The sequence below is a fragment of the Malaclemys terrapin genome, chromosome 9 (assembly GCF_027887155.1).
Source record: "Malaclemys terrapin pileata isolate rMalTer1 chromosome 9, rMalTer1.hap1, whole genome shotgun sequence".
Classification (NCBI taxonomy): Eukaryota; Metazoa; Chordata; order Testudines; family Emydidae; genus Malaclemys; species Malaclemys terrapin.
Window position 1 is genome coordinate 44,834,755 of NC_071513.1, and position 15,372 is coordinate 44,850,126.

The 15,372-nt window shown below is 46.0% G+C and overlaps 1 protein-coding gene across 5 annotated transcripts in view; it reads right to left on the minus strand.

Moving 5' to 3' along the window:
- Nucleotides 1-15,372, minus strand: part of MID2 (midline 2) — a 432,473-nt gene that overhangs the window by 104,452 nt on the left and 312,649 nt on the right. For all 5 annotated transcript variants that reach the window (XM_054039814.1, XM_054039809.1, XM_054039813.1 and 2 more), the window contains exons 5-7: nt 13,882-14,030; nt 12,261-12,388; nt 10,525-10,668 (exon numbers count right to left, since the gene is read on the minus strand). In XM_054039814.1, the coding sequence (XP_053895789.1) occupies nt 10,525-10,668; nt 12,261-12,388; nt 13,882-14,030 (421 nt within the window). The remainder of the gene's footprint in view (nt 1-10,524; nt 10,669-12,260; nt 12,389-13,881; nt 14,031-15,372) is intronic.

The window sequence follows — 15,372 nt, forward strand, 5'->3', positions numbered from 1 at the left end:
CCCCAAGCACGTGCTTGCTTTGCTGGTGCCTAGAGCCGCCCCTGCTCATCACCTGTCTCTGAATGGGTTATTCCAGGTGAAGGGGTACTATTGATTTTTTAATCTGAAATTGTCATTGACTTGCTGTTTACTCTCTTTTCTGAACTGTTAATGAACATTTTAAATAAAACAAGTCCTAATGTTAATGTCTTTGGTGCCCATTAGGTGCTGTCTGTCAGCTCAACACACTGCTTGTGGCTGCATCGTCCTTCACAGCTTCTAATCCATGTGTCAATGTTCACATCCAAGCCCGTTCAAATGTGCTTGCTATGCTTGGAGATCCAGGTCATATTAACTCTGGTGGCTCCTTAAGAATGTGACTCAAAGTTAGATCAGAACTCCCATACTCTGGTTGAAGAATGCAAGGTATGGAAGGTCCCCGATGGCTATGTTTGATGGAAGGTATAAATGCACAAGAGCCCGGTATGGGAAGTCCTAGAGGACTGCCATTCTCATCACAATATTCAGGGGAAAAGATGTGAAGTCTTGTTAATATCAGCGAGCTCTGGGTTGAAAGTCACATGCCAGATACTGAAAATTTGCTGCCAGATTAGTTACTATTTTCAGCCTCTTGCTTTATGGGAGGCGAGATGGTGCCACAGACAAAGGAACATGGCTTTAAAACATCTCTACTGCATCTTCCCACTCCGTAAGGGGGAAGCATGCAAGGAGGTAAGAGTATAGTGCCAAATACCAAGTGTGACTGTACAAATGGTTTGCCCTGTGGACCAGAATATCAGAGCGCTGAGATTCTTGGCTGGTTACCGCCTAACAGCTGGAACACAGTGGGAGGAACAAGTAAAGTTTGTTAATTGTCAACTGATGTCTGACTACAAAGAGAAAAGCTTAATGGGATTTTTCCTTTTAATGAAAGCACAAAGGATGCCAGAGATGGCTGGATAGGCAGGTTATATCAGTTTTGAAGATTTTATTCTGCCATTCTCATTGGAAGCCTCCTGCATATTTAAGGTGCACTTAATAAGCTCCTTTAGAAATCTCCCTCTGTTGTGACACTGCATTTTCCTTTTTTGCACTGACTAGCACTCCTTTATCTGCAGCCAGGGCTCGACTCCTAACAGCACATAGGCTGTGACAGTGCTTGGGTCAGTAACAGAAGCACAGGGTTCAAGGCCACAGATGTTCCATGTAATAAACTACTCCAAAAGGAGTGAGTGGCTAACAAAAGGAGTGAGTGGCTAAGAAATGAACATTGCTGCAAAAGCAATGAAATGAGAGCGCAGTTGGAGTTAAATTTATCACCTCTTCCCTGAGAGTGTTACGCTTCTGCAGAAAGCACACACTAATTCAGGAAAAAACCTAGAAACCCCACATGCCAGCTAGACCATTTGAATTCCAATTTCACTGTGTAACCTGACATTAATTTTCTTCCTTCCATGTGGTACAGACAGGATGGCCCTTTTACTCTCTGAGTCACTTCAGAAACTAAAGCCAGCCTTGGCTCTCGGAGAAACACCTGCATGAGGGTAATGGGTGGGGATATGAAAGTTCATAGGTAGGACCTCCCACATACCTCAATGCCCTGCAGATCACCAACTGGCCAATGAAGTGAATTTGGTGCTTTTGCCCCAGAAATAAGAAACAAGCCAGTTGATTCCCTTGGCTCTAAACTGAACGACAGTTTGTGAGGACCAGAAAGGGACTTCAACTAGAATCAGGGCAGGTGAGCTAGTCTGCCCCTCCCCTGATGGGAGCATGATTAGGGACAGAGCCCAGTGATGTATAATCCCATTGCTGCATTCTTATTCTCTCTGTACCTGCTACAGTTGGGTTACCAAGATTAGGGTTGATCAAAAAGTTTTCATCAAAACTATTTTTTGATGGAAAACTGGATTTTCAACAAAATGAATGTTTTCATGACAAGTGTATGCATTCCATAGGAAACTGCAATTTTTCATTGAAAAAACCCACACCCGGAACCCAGAATATTTTGATTTGGATAATCAGTTGAAGTACTACATGGGAGTTGTAGTTCTGATTCTTCAAGATCTCCTTTTCCTCTATGCCTCCCCCCAGTTGGACTACATCTCCCATGATGCACCACAGCCAGGGACTCCCATCATGGAACCATGCTGAATCATGGGAGATGCAGTCTGAATGGTGATCCCAGCCTATAGAGGAGAATGAGAGCATGAGGCACCCAAACTACAGCTCCCGTGAAGCACCACAGCAGCATTTCTGATTTAAAATATTTTAGATTTTGGCCTTTTTTTTTTTTTTTGCTTAAAAGCCAAACTCTTCCATGGGAAATTTTGATGGAAACTTTTTTTTTTTTTCATTTTTGCAGAAATTTTCCAGTGGGGGAAAGCCTATTTTCCAACCAGCTCTAATGAAGACCCAGACCCTCTCTTGTCAGCATGGTCCCTGGAGAGCAGTGTGGCTCTTGGAGCTGGCCCATGGCACTAGTCTGCACTGCCTCCACTCTGTTCCTAAAAGCTCCTTCCCAAAGGATCGAACACTGTACCCTGCAGGGGCTGAGACAAGGGATTCCACAGCCAGGAGAGTTCATTGGCAAAAGGAGACGATTCAAACCTTCTGCTATAAATCACTTGCATTGTACCCATTCCAATTGTTACTGGGAAATGCCTTCATTAAATACATCTAACGACACGCTGGGAGTTTCTTTCTGAATTAGTCCTAACTGCATCCTAAGCAGCACATTTCTGGGGCAGACTCAGAGCTGGAGTCAACCAGCACAGGGGCCACACTGAGTTACACCAGCTGAGGAGCTGGCCTGTGGAGCTGCTCCAGTTGCCCGCGGGTGGAGTTCATTGCAGATCAGCTATAAGTACAAAACAGGGAAGCTGCTGGTAATTCGGTGGAGTTTAGCCCCCTCTCCTCTTTTTATTTAATTGAAGTTTTTTGGGGGGAGAATCGCAGCTGTTTTGAAAATAACATGGGAACTCTGTATAGTACAGCAGGGGTGTCTGCCAAGCTGTGCCCCTCCATGGCAACTGATCTGAAAATATAATGTTCCTTTGAGGGTGAGTTGAATCCCTAAGCCAGGCCTGGTGACGTTTATATTGAAGTGTTTGAAGCAGCCCTGTCCCTACAGGGAGGAAGTAGGGGGCGCTACCTCCCACCACCTGCCAGCAGCCCCAGGCATAGCTCTGGGAGTGCAGCGAGAGCCTGCTGCCCACTCCCTGCTGTGGCTGCTCACATACGCTGCGCTGGCCACCTGCTGCATCCCAGCTGAGGGAGGAGAGCAGTACCAGCAGCTCTACTACCTGCATCGCTGCCGGCTGAGGGAGCTTCATGGAGACCAGGAGGAGAGCCAGACTGGCTCTGCCTCAATCTGGGGCAGAGCCTAGCAAAGGACAGATCTCCTCCCCCACGCGGCTCCACAGGGGGAAAGAGAGCAGAAACTGAGAGTGCTAATAGCCATTAGAGCCCTGCCCTGGCCCAGGTTAGAGACCAGGGGCTGCTCTAGTGGATGCTAGCTGGCAATGCTCCCCTCCTCCACAGGACTGTACACTGGCTGTGGATAGCTGAAGCACAGCACAGTCCAACCACTCCCCCTCCCCACCCTTGCACCGATGCTGGGAGGAGGGAGGCAAAGGAGGCATCTACAGCAGCCTTATGCCTGCCAAGGAGTCCTTGCACAAGGGGATTCTCCCACAGGTTGGATTCTGCTTCCTTTGTGCCAGCCACATGAGACAGGGCAGAGAGCTTGTCCCTCAGTACCGACTGTAGTCCCTGGGCCTTTTGGGCTGGACACCCCGCCACAGGAGGAAGAACTTTTTGCTTTCCTCTATTAGCAGGAGGACTCGGTCGGCCAGCCTGACGCAGTATGCATTTTAACCACCCTCAGCTGGATTCCTATAAAATTGTTTCTTCTCCTCCTCCCCTGCGTTAGGAGACACTTTGCTCACCCCCTTGTCATCACCGTGCAGCCAAAGGAAGCTCTAGAAATAGCTTGAGACAAAAGTTTCCCGCCGCTGAGTCTCACTGAGGTGCTTGGGACAGAGTGTTTGAATCAGAGGCACTCGTTCCTCTCGAAGTCCCTGTCACATCCTTCCTCCTCCACACAGCTCAGTTACCAGGAGAAAAGACCAGATTCTAGGTTTTGGCACCGACCTCAGTGTCCAAGCTGCAGTGAAGAAAAATACCTTCTCTGTAACAGTCAGGTCAGAGACCAATTCTGATTCTTTGGAAAACTAATTCAGTACAGAATCATAAAAATGTAGTGCTGGAAGTACCTCAAGAGTCCAGTCCCCTCTGCTGAGGCAAGCCAAGTAAACCTAGACCATGCCTGACATGTTTGTCTCACCTGTTCTTGAAAACCTCCAGTGACTGGGATTCCAAGTTTTTCCCAATGTTAACCTAAATCTCCCTTGCTGCAAACTAAGTTGATTCCTTCTTATCCTACCCTCAGTGGACATGGAAACCAATTGTCCACCATCCTCTTTAGAACAGCCCTGAACATATGTGAATATACGGTAGCTTTAAAATGCCCTGACTTGGAAGAGGAAATAATATCTGCTGGAAAACAAGTTATTGAAAGGAAGGCTGGCCCAGTGGCTAGCACAGTAGCTTGGGCGAGCTGAGTTCAATTCCCAGCTCCGCCACAGACTCCCTGCATGACCCTGGACAAGTCACTTTCTGTGCCTCAGTTCCCCATCTGTAAAATGGGCATAACAGCACTACCCTGCCTCAGAAAGGTGGATCAGGGTAAAGACATTAACAATTGTGAGGTGCACTGATGAGAGTCTTAGATAGATGTTCAAGAGACTAAAGAAGCAAGTGTTTCTGTCACATAGAAATGTGGACATGCTGGAAATGTATGAACAGCTCGTATTGCCCAAGCATTATACCTTCCTGAAAAAGGAAAGTGATCATGTAGTTAAGTGGCTCTTGCTTAATTTCCCGTTTGAACATGCATAATACTTCTGATATCGAGAGGGACCTTCACCAGAGCCCTCTCAAAACCTACTCCACAAACTGTCATGGGAACTTTGTACCTGTTTCTTCAGATTGTACTAATTTTTCACACCATATTTGAAAGGTGAGGGAGGCAATGTTCTAAAATGAGAAAATTCACATATTCCCTCATGCCGTGAGGATGAGTCCGGCTACTGGAGAAATGAATCACTGTGTCTGAGGGCAGAATCATAGAATCATAGAATCATAGAATATCAGAGTTGGAAGGGACCTCAAGAGGTCATCTAGTCCAACCACCTGCTCAAAGCAGGACCAATTCCCAGCTAAATCATCCCAGCCAGGGCTTTGTCAAGCCGGGCCTTAAAAACCTCCAAGGAAGGAGACTCCACCACCTCCCTAGGTAACGCATTCCAGTGTTTCACCACCCTCCTAGTGAAATAGTTTTTCCTGATATCCAACCTGGACCTCCCCCACCGCAACTTGAGACCATTGCTCCTTGTTCTGTCATCTGCCACCACTGAGAACAGCCAAGCTCCATCCTCTTTGGAACCCCCCTTCAGGTAGTTGAAGGCTGCTATCAAATCCCCCCTCATTCTTCTCTTCTGGAGACCAAACAATCCCAGTTCCCTCAGCCTCTCCTCATAAGTCATGTGCTCCAGACCCCTAATCATTTTTGTTGCCCTCCGCTGGACTCTTTCCAATTTTTCCACATCCTTCTTGTAGTGTGGGGCCCAAAACTGGACACAGTATTCCAGATGAGGCCTCACCAGTGTCGAATAAAGGGGAACGATCACATTCCTCGATCTGCTGGCAATAGCAGCCCAATATAGAATCAATAGCCCTTGGCTTTAAAGGCTCTGTGCTTTTGCCACTTACCCTACACATCTGTAAAAATCAAAAGAATGACATTTTCTTTGTTTACAACCAAGTTTTTGATCAACTCTGATGATGAATAATGACCAAGAGTAAATAGATACTGAAGACAAGTCATCTCAACCACAGTTTTGAATCTCTGGTCTCCTCAGTCTGTAATTTACTGAGTCTCCTTAATAATAATCAATGGTGCTAGCAAAGAGCTGGCAATAACCTTGTTTGGTATTCTTAATTTGGGGCAGGGGAATCAACTAGATGTTTAGCACGTTTGTTAAATTTTAACCCCAAGGCAATTTGCATATTGCTTTATCACCAAGACTTCAGCTGATTTCTGATGTCTGAAGAAATTCTGACTAGTGACTGGAGTTTTGTTCTAATATTAGCTAATGTCAGATGTAAACTTTGAAATGGTAAATACAATTATTTTAAACAGCAGACTTGCTGTATCTGGAGCCTGATCAGAAGAACAGCCAGCCCAGATCTGCCTTTTCTGATGTTCCTTTGTGCTGTCTGATTTTGTTTGACCCAGGCTAGCATGGTACTGTGAGATGCTAGGGAAAAAACTACAACCACCGCTTTGCTGCTAGGCAGAGATTGTTATACAAGAGACAAAGATGAACAGTAACAGACCAACCCTAGTGCACACCCCACCATGGAGGTGAGTGAGGTACTCCAAAATCAGAGGCAGGCATCTGAGACTAGATGGTAAAATTGGCGAGGTCAGAGAAAAACCTAAATTATGTGGTTGCAATGCTGGGGAAAGGTGCTGGACTGACAGCTCTAGAGGACATTCTATTTTGTGCCAACCTCAGAGCAGGTCCTGCAGTGGCACTGGCTGGAAAAGTCTGTTGACATTCCCTCGGCATGCAGCACCCACCTCTGGGGCTATCTTTCAATGCCTTCTTCAGTCCTTGGCTTCTCTGTTGAGGCTGCCAACAAGGGGACTTGGTGCCATTTGCAGTGCCTGGTTTTGTGACGTGTGTAGTGTCCAATAGGGGCTCCATCCTGCTCCCCTGATTCCAACTGCAGCACAACTGGGCAGTATGAAATGGGACTGTGAGCCCCAAAATTATTTCACACAAGCCACTGGACAGCCACCAGATGATGACAACACAGCATGCTCCCGCTTCACACAGCAGTCCGTCACAGCACACTACACACATTTTAGTGCGCTGTAGCAGTGTCCACACAGGACGTTACTGCATGGCAAGCTAAGGTGCTGCAGATTCCCACCCCGGCTTGCTGTGCACTAACGTGCCATGTAGATTGGGTTACTAGCTTTTTGGGCAGGACTTGATCTCCCCACCATTAACCTCTGTTCCAGTGCTAATATAATTACAGTATATCTAGCTCTTGACCCTCTAGTTTAGGACAGCAGTAACAGATGAAATATTCAGAACAAATCAGCACAGACGATCTATTGTCTCAACAAAACAATGGGTAACCATCTCCAAGAGCAGCATCCCCTTCTCAGAATTTAGGGTGGGGTTCCCTTCTTCCCTCTTCTGTTGCTGTGTCCCCACTTTTGATCCTTATTCATTGCAAACAGTGAGTGTCCTGGGGCACAAAATGTCTTTAAAATACTTCTATTCACAAGCCTGCCTTCTCTCATGTTCTGCGTTTGAATAGCCCCACGTCCACCTATTGTGCCATGCAAATACATAACAATAAATCCCGTGAAAGACTTTGTATCCCATTACGAACTTCCTGAGTCGTGGGAGCCATTTGTTAAATATACTATGAAAATATTTTTCAGATTAAAAAACCAACAAACCTCCCATTTAATTATTATCTAAGCACAGCGTGTGTCTAGCATGTGTAGAGGGGACGAGCCTTCTCTTTTTCACTACTGGGCATAAAACAGGGTAGGGATAAATACGACAAGTTTGGGTGAATTGCACAAAATAGGTCAACAAACCCAAGAGCACAAAGTATTTGGTTAGGACACAACCAGGAGTTCATTTTCAAGGAGATCCCAGCCAGGCTGCGGTGCTGCTTTCCAAATTTTTTGACCCAGAATAGATGGTTAGGGATGAGTTACAAATGAAAATAGTTGTCTCCCTGTTTGCTCTAGCAGCAAGACTGGGGGTGGCTACAACCCTGTGGAATCCTTGTAAAGACGGCCCTTAACACAGCATGGCTACTGCAGCATTGAGCCTACTGCCATGTGAGAGCTGGCACTCCCTGCTCACTGTCCAAGTCCTTGCTGATGAGGTGGGAACTGAAGCGCACACTGATGATTCCTCTTCATTTGACCACAGCCCATTTACTAACTGATTAGGTGCCGACAGGCTTCAATCACTAAGAGCCCCACACGTTCCTTTAATCTTATTGCTGGCCAAGCAAAGGTGTAGCGGGGTTGACGAATAATTAGATAAGACAGGCATTTTCTGAATGAATTACCTAGAGACTTCTCTTGGTATTGTTGTGGAGAATAAATAAAACAAATTTCATTTTTAGCCTGCAGCTCGCTGAATACCAGCTTTGTCCTATTTGTATAATCCTAGGGAATTATGTGAGCGTGTTGCTATGCACATGTCTCTTGGTAGCTCCCCGAATGACCAGCCACCAGACAGATTAAATTTGCTAATGCTGAGGATGCTTCAGTGAACTGAAGGATGTTGGACACTCAGTGCAGCACAAAACAATTCAGTTCTGGACCCCCAAAGCACAGAGTTGACAAACTGCACTTCAAAGTTCCTCTCTGCTCCTTAATCATTTCGATTACTGCCCTGAGACATGTCCTCAGCAAACCTATTCTCACAGCTTCCTCCAAACTCCCACGTCTCCTGGGCAAGCCAGCTTGCTAACTGCCAGAGCACAAAGCTTCTGTGGTTTATTTATGCTACCCAAATAGGACATAGGCAGGGGGAGAATGGGGAGTGTCCTGGGGCCTTACAAAAGTAATGAGGGAAAAGGAACTTCTGTTCTCTCGCTGCATGTTGATTAAATCAGTAGCCAACAGGATGGCGAGTTCTTTGTTACAGACTGTCCAAGGGTGCTGGCGTCTAAAGGACTGAGCATGGGAGACAGCAACTCAGACTCCAACCCCAGCTCTTCCACTAAAAAGAACAGGAGTACTTGTGGCACCTTAGAGACTAACAAATTTATTAGAGCATAAGCTTTCGTGGGCTACGAAAGCTTATGCTCTAATAAATTTGTTAGTCTCTAAGGTGCCACAAGTACTCCTGTTCTTTTTGCAGACACAGACTAACACGGCTGCTACTCTGAAAAAAGCTCTTCCACTGTTTACCTATATGGCCTTGGGCAATTGACTTCCCCTCAATGCCAGCTTCCCCATGCGTAACAGGGGGCTGATACTTGCCTTCCTCAGCGGGGCAGGTAAACCATTCCTCACTGATAGGTGTATGAGTGCAAAGTGTTAGCAGTATTAATGGTAAATCAGCAGAGACTGCTGTGGGTTAGCAACCTCAGTGCCCTGCACCAAGCTGTGACACCCCCAGGTTTGGATCCCAAGTTTGGGCCCCAGTCTGACAAGAAGTAGGGTGCTAGGGAAGTGGCAAAATATTCAGTACCCAGGGAGTGGGATCTGGGGGGTGGGCAGAACACACTGTGTCAATCTGGAGCCCGCCCTCAGTGGAAAGTGCCCATGCAACCCTCCTCAGCCAAAGACCAGTGGCCCGGGTGAAGAACCTCCAGGGAGGAAGGTGAAAATTGCAGGGAATCCTCTCTAAAGTGTCAGGGGGTAGCCGTGTTAGTCTGTATCTACAAAAACAGCAAGGAGTCTGGTGGCACCTTAAAGACTAACAGATTTATTTGGGCATAAGCTTTCGTGGGTAAAAAACCCACTTCTTCAGATGCATGGAGTGAAAATTACAGATGCAGGCATTATATAGTGACACATGAAGAGAAGGGAGTTACCTCACAAATATAGAACCATTTGTGAGATAACTCCCTTCTCTTCATGTGTCACTATATAATGCCTGCATCTGTAATTTTCACTCCATGCATCTGAAGAAGTGAGGATTTTACCCACGAAAGCTTATGCCCAAATAAATCTGTTAGTCTTTAAGGTGTCACCAGATTCCTTGTTGTTCTCTAAAGTGCTCTCCTTCCCATCCCCCCCAGACACTGGATACCCGCACAGAACCCATTTACAAACGGGATGCAGAGAACACTTTAAAAAGACAGTCAAGCTAAAATTCCCATTAAGAAAACAAGATGAACATGCTTGCCAGGATTGTTAACCCCATCTTCATTCTCAAATGGCAATCCTTAGGGGAAATCTCATTTACTTTTGTCTCGTTAACACTGATTGGTTACTTTTGCCATTTTGCCAACCTTGAAGAATGAAAATTGATTGGCCAGTTTCCCTTGTTTGCGCTCGTGCATGAGCCCTTTATGGCAAGGCTGGGTTGCAAATGCCGCAGGGGAGGGGAGCAATCACAACCACATGCTGTTTTCACCGGACTTCCAAAAATACCCCCAAAAAACCAAAACAGAGCAAAATTTTCTCCTGTGCTTGAGTTTTGCAAAATTTTGTTTCTAACCAAAACTAATTTTGGGGGTTAAACAGCTCTCAAGGTTCCTGGCAAGTTGATATGGGAACTGCGATGCTACTGTAGCCCTTGAACCTTTCCTGACATTGACCGATGGCATCTTTCCTGCCAGACTCGACTGTAATGCCTGGTGATGCCATCTTTACTTTCTTCACTGCAACACTGCATTCACTGCAAGCAAATGGCTACTTACTGATGAAGTTGGCCTGGCCGGTGAAGATGGTGTACTGGAGCTCATAGGAGCTGACACTGAACTCATCCTCCGAGATCCAATGGACTGTAATGGTGTCATGGGAAGCTGTACAAAGCTCCTCTCGGACAGATGGTGGATTGGGTGCTGCATGGGCGACAGATGACAATGTAGATATAAGAAGGGGTTTTCGCATCCACTTGGGTGACACCTCATAATGGAGACAGTCTCTATATGGAGGGAGCACAGCCACTGCACCGAAAAAACAATTCTATGTGTTGTTGAGTGACTGCTGGAGTAAAATGGAGGCTCCTGGAAGGGCTGAGGCAACAGGGACAAGGCTAGGAGACCCATTATTAATGTGGTCACATTGAAGGTTTAGGCCGCTAATTAAAGCCCCGCCTCTGGTTGGCACTGATTTTTTAACAACCTTTTTATCTGATAAATGTTCTGGACACATATGATATTTCTCCTCTTATATTATCTGCTTGGAAATCTGATAGATGGACCTAAAGATCAGCTAGCTTCTCTGGTGCGTTTGTCTCCTCAGCGGCTTTAAGTAGCCTTGTAAAGAAACACAGGTATATCTATATTGCAGTTGGGCAAAGTAATTCCCAGTCCAAGTAGACGTACCCATAATAGCTTGAGCTGAGCTAGCATGCTCAACATAGTAGTGTGGCCATGGCAGCATGGTTATTTTCTGTGTGCTACCTTGAGGCTATGCCCTCTGCAGATACCATACACTACATGGGCAGCTTTTCCCCCACTTTCTTCAAATGTAGAAGAAAACCCGTCAAAAAGGACTGTAGCGCGTCAGGACGGGAGTAGCCCTTCATTGCTATTTACTTGCATTACGGTATACCTTTTATTCTTATGTGTATTACCGTCCCACCCAGAGACCCAAATCTGGATCAGAGACCCCATGTGCTAGGTGCTGTCTGAACACAAAGGTTGACGTGATCCCCATCCAAAAGAGCTTTCAATTTAAGGCCTCAAGACACATACAAAGGGCAGCAAAGAGGAAACACTAAACTATATTACATGTTAAATGTATTACATGTTTTTTTTTTTTTCAAATGTACTATTGCCTGCTCATTTCCTGTGGGCAGCATGGCAGGAAGTGGGATTTGAAGAAGGAGGTTCCAGGGATTTTTTCAGAGAGGGCATTCCCTGCATTCAGCAAAGCAGCGGACGTCAGCACCACTGGTGGAGCAGAAGAGACGGGAAAGGGGAAGCAGGAGATAGCAGCCAATGTGATGAGAGCAGATATGAAGGGGCAGAACTGTGAAGATGCTTGGAAGTGAAACACTTCAATTGGATGGGGTGGAAATAGGGGAACCATGAGAAGGATTTAAAGTGGGATGGGGTGGTTACATGGTCAGAAGGAAGACGACCATAGCAGCTGACTGGACAGAAGTGATGTGTGTGAAGAGAAGGGTCTGAGGAGAAGGATGCTGTACTCAAGCCAGGGGATGAGAGCGTGACTTAGAGGTTTTGCAAAAAAGGGCAGAGAATTGTAACAGATTTCAGAAACAGCCACCCTAAGAACATGCCTGAACACCAAAAGCCCAAGGACTGATGACTGGGCCGCTCCATTACCATGCCAAGTTGCAGCATCAAGAAGCAGTTTAAAAGACTAGAACAACTTACAATGTAGTTGATATTAAAATATTTTCTACTTCATCTGAGAGGACAAAGAAGGTTACAGTGTGTGTTAGGAAAGCAGGATCAGCACACACCTGTTAGATAATCCAGACCCTCCAGCAGTTTCTTTTCTCTGGAAAAATCTAAAGCAAAGTTTTCAAAGGCATCGTTAAAATTGATATCTGGTATCAGCACTTGAGAGGATGCAGTTGCCATGGCGACCCTGAAAGAAAGAAAAGAGCATCAATATACATTAGGGTGTATTTGGACAACCCAGCCGGCAGTTAGATTGCTGATTAAAAAGGCGCAAACAGCCTTGCAGTAATGTAACATGCCAGGAGGAAAACCATCACCCAAAGCAGGCTTCTCTGGAGAAGCAAAGCAGCAAGCCCCTGGGGAAGGGCCTGGTGGCTTTGTTTGCTTTTGTTGTTGTTATTAGTGACAGAAGCATCCTCCTTTTGCTCTTTGAAACAATCACAAACATTACGCTGGGCTACGAAAGCTTATGCTCTAATAAATTTGTTAGTCTCTAAGGTGCCACAAGTACTCCTGTTCTTTTTGCAGACACAGACTAACACGGCTGCTACTCTGAAAAAAGCTCTTCCACTGTTTACCTATATGGCCTTGGGCAATTGACTTCCCCTCAATGCCAGCTTCCCCATGCGTAACAGGGGGCTGATACTTGCCTTCCTCAGCGGGGCAGGTAAACCATTCCTCACTGACAGGTGTATGAGTGCAAAGTGTTAGCAGTATTAATGGTAAATCAGCAGAGACTGCTGTGGGTTAGCAACCTCAGTGCCCTGCACCAAGCTGTGACACCCCCAGGTTTGGATCCCAAGTTTGGGCCCCAGTCTGACAAGAAGTAGGGTGCTAGGGAAGTGGCAAAATATTCAGTACCCAGGGAGTGGGATCTGGGGGGTGGGCAGAACACACTGTGTCAATCTGGAGCCCGCCCTCAGTGGAAAGTGCCCATGCAACCCTCCTCAGCCAAAGACCAGTGGCCCGGGTGAAGAACCTCCAGGGAGGAAGGTGAAAATTGCAGGGAATCCTCTCTAAAGTGTCAGGGGGTAGCCGTGTTAGTCTGTATCTACAAAAACAGCAAGGAGTCTGGTGGCACCTTAAAGACTAACAGATTTATTTGGGCATAAGCTTTCGTGGGTAAAAAACCCACTTCTTCAGATGCATGGAGTGAAAATTACAGATGCAGGCATTATATAGTGACACATGAAGAGAAGGGAGTTACCTCACAAATATAGAACCCTGTGCTTTGAGCAGGGGGTTGGACTAGATGACCTCCTGAGGCCTACTAAACCCAGGGTTGTGAGTTCAATCCTTGAGGGGGCCACTTAGGGACCTGGGGCAAAATCAGTACTTGGTCCTGCTAGTGAAGGCAGCTGGATTCAATGATCTTTCAAGGTCCCTTCCAGTTCTAGGAGATGGGATATCTCCATATATTATTATTATTATTCTAAGAGTACTCTTTGTGAGCACCACTTCTGTGGCTGTGGGGATTAGTAAATAGATAAAGATGGTTCAGAAAACAGGCAGGGTTGAGGGAAAAATCTCACAGGATAAATGAGCTTCCAAGGGATAAGGGTCTGTGCTCAGAACTGCTGAGACAGCTATTTTTTCTACCACTCAAAAAAATCACATGCACCATTTTCCTCTGGGGATTCAAACCCGAGTTGGCTGGCCGGTAACATCTAGCAAGCCCACCTCTCGGCCACGTTCCTGGCAGTCTGCAGGAACCGTGCATGGTCATTCTCTTTCAGGATATGTTCCGCTTGATTGATGAGGACTGTGGAGCGCTCTAGGCACTGCCGACAGTTAGCTACCTGCTGGGCCAGCTTCCTCAGCTTCATAACCTTGGAGAGAGGAGCAGAGGGGAAACAAAAAACAGAAAACAGCACTTGAAGGAGATCAGCAAAGAGGCCTGGGAATTGGGCTTATTAATCAACTGGCTAAAGCTGCCTTGTTCAGGACAAGGCTGACGGAGAGGCTGCCCCGATGGCTTATCCTCTGCAGCGCCCTGTGAGCACATCAAAGGCATTGCTTTAAAACCAAAGGAGAAAGCACTGGTCCTAGCAGAGGAAGCTTCTCAATGGAAGTCAGCAGGAGTAAAACTCTGCCAGAGCCTTGTGCTCCGGCCCCTCCCAGCCAAACAGCTTGTTGTGGAAAAGAGAGTTAAGAAGCATTTAAAGGTGCACTCTCTGTGTTCATTTAGATTACAGAACAGACAGACTGAAACCCTGGGAAAAAGGCTCTTGGTTGCTCTAAAGGTTTGTGTGATCAAAAGTGATGCAGCTGCTCTTCACTTTCCACATTTTCAAACTCTGAGGGTTTAAATCTCACCTCATTCCCTTTACTTTAGCACAAAAAAATAAGACATTCATGTAACCCCTTTTCGAGTTGGCCCTAGTTTAGGGATGAATCTCTTCTTTGAAAGCAGGTCAGAACAGTACAAGGAAACTTCACACTTCTCTAGAGTGGCTCAGTCAGTGCACAGCTCAGACTTGCACTCAGAAAGCATTACAGTTTCAGCCACAAATAGTTTTGTAACTGCAACCAGGGGGTGAGATGTGGCAATAACATGGGATGGGAAAGCAAGCTGTGAAACCTGGAATCAGATGCTAACTCAACCAGCTGTAAACATGATCAGATTTGAGCATGCACAAAGAATGACAGACATCTCAAAAGCAGTCAGCCCCACTCTGCACCAAGCTGCATTTGGATATCAGGAAGCCCATTTCTAAGTGGCAGGATAACAATTAACTTGTCACCATTCCCTGCTTCAAAGTCTTTGCTGCATTTTTGAAGTCATACTGTGCCCTAGCCAAAGTTCAAATCAGAAGAAATTCAGTACTGTCAGGGAAAAATTTCCAACAATTCAGCTTTTTCGGCAGGGAATTCCTTAAGTGTGTTTATTGGATGTTTAAGAATACACGTGATAAACCAAAAATTCACAGCACTGATATTTGAAGTTCTGTGGTATCATCTCTCTGATCTTTTTTCGGCAAAGCATCGTGACAAAACTGAGGGCAGCTCGTGACAGTGGAGTTTGCAATGAAACCAGAATGAACAGTGTTTCTTATGGGGTCAAATCCCGAAGTCCATACTAAGGGAAATGTCATATTGAAGTGCTCAGAACACCTCAGGACTGTGCTCGGGTGAGGGCCTCCTAGGCAATTATGTTGAGATCTGAAACTT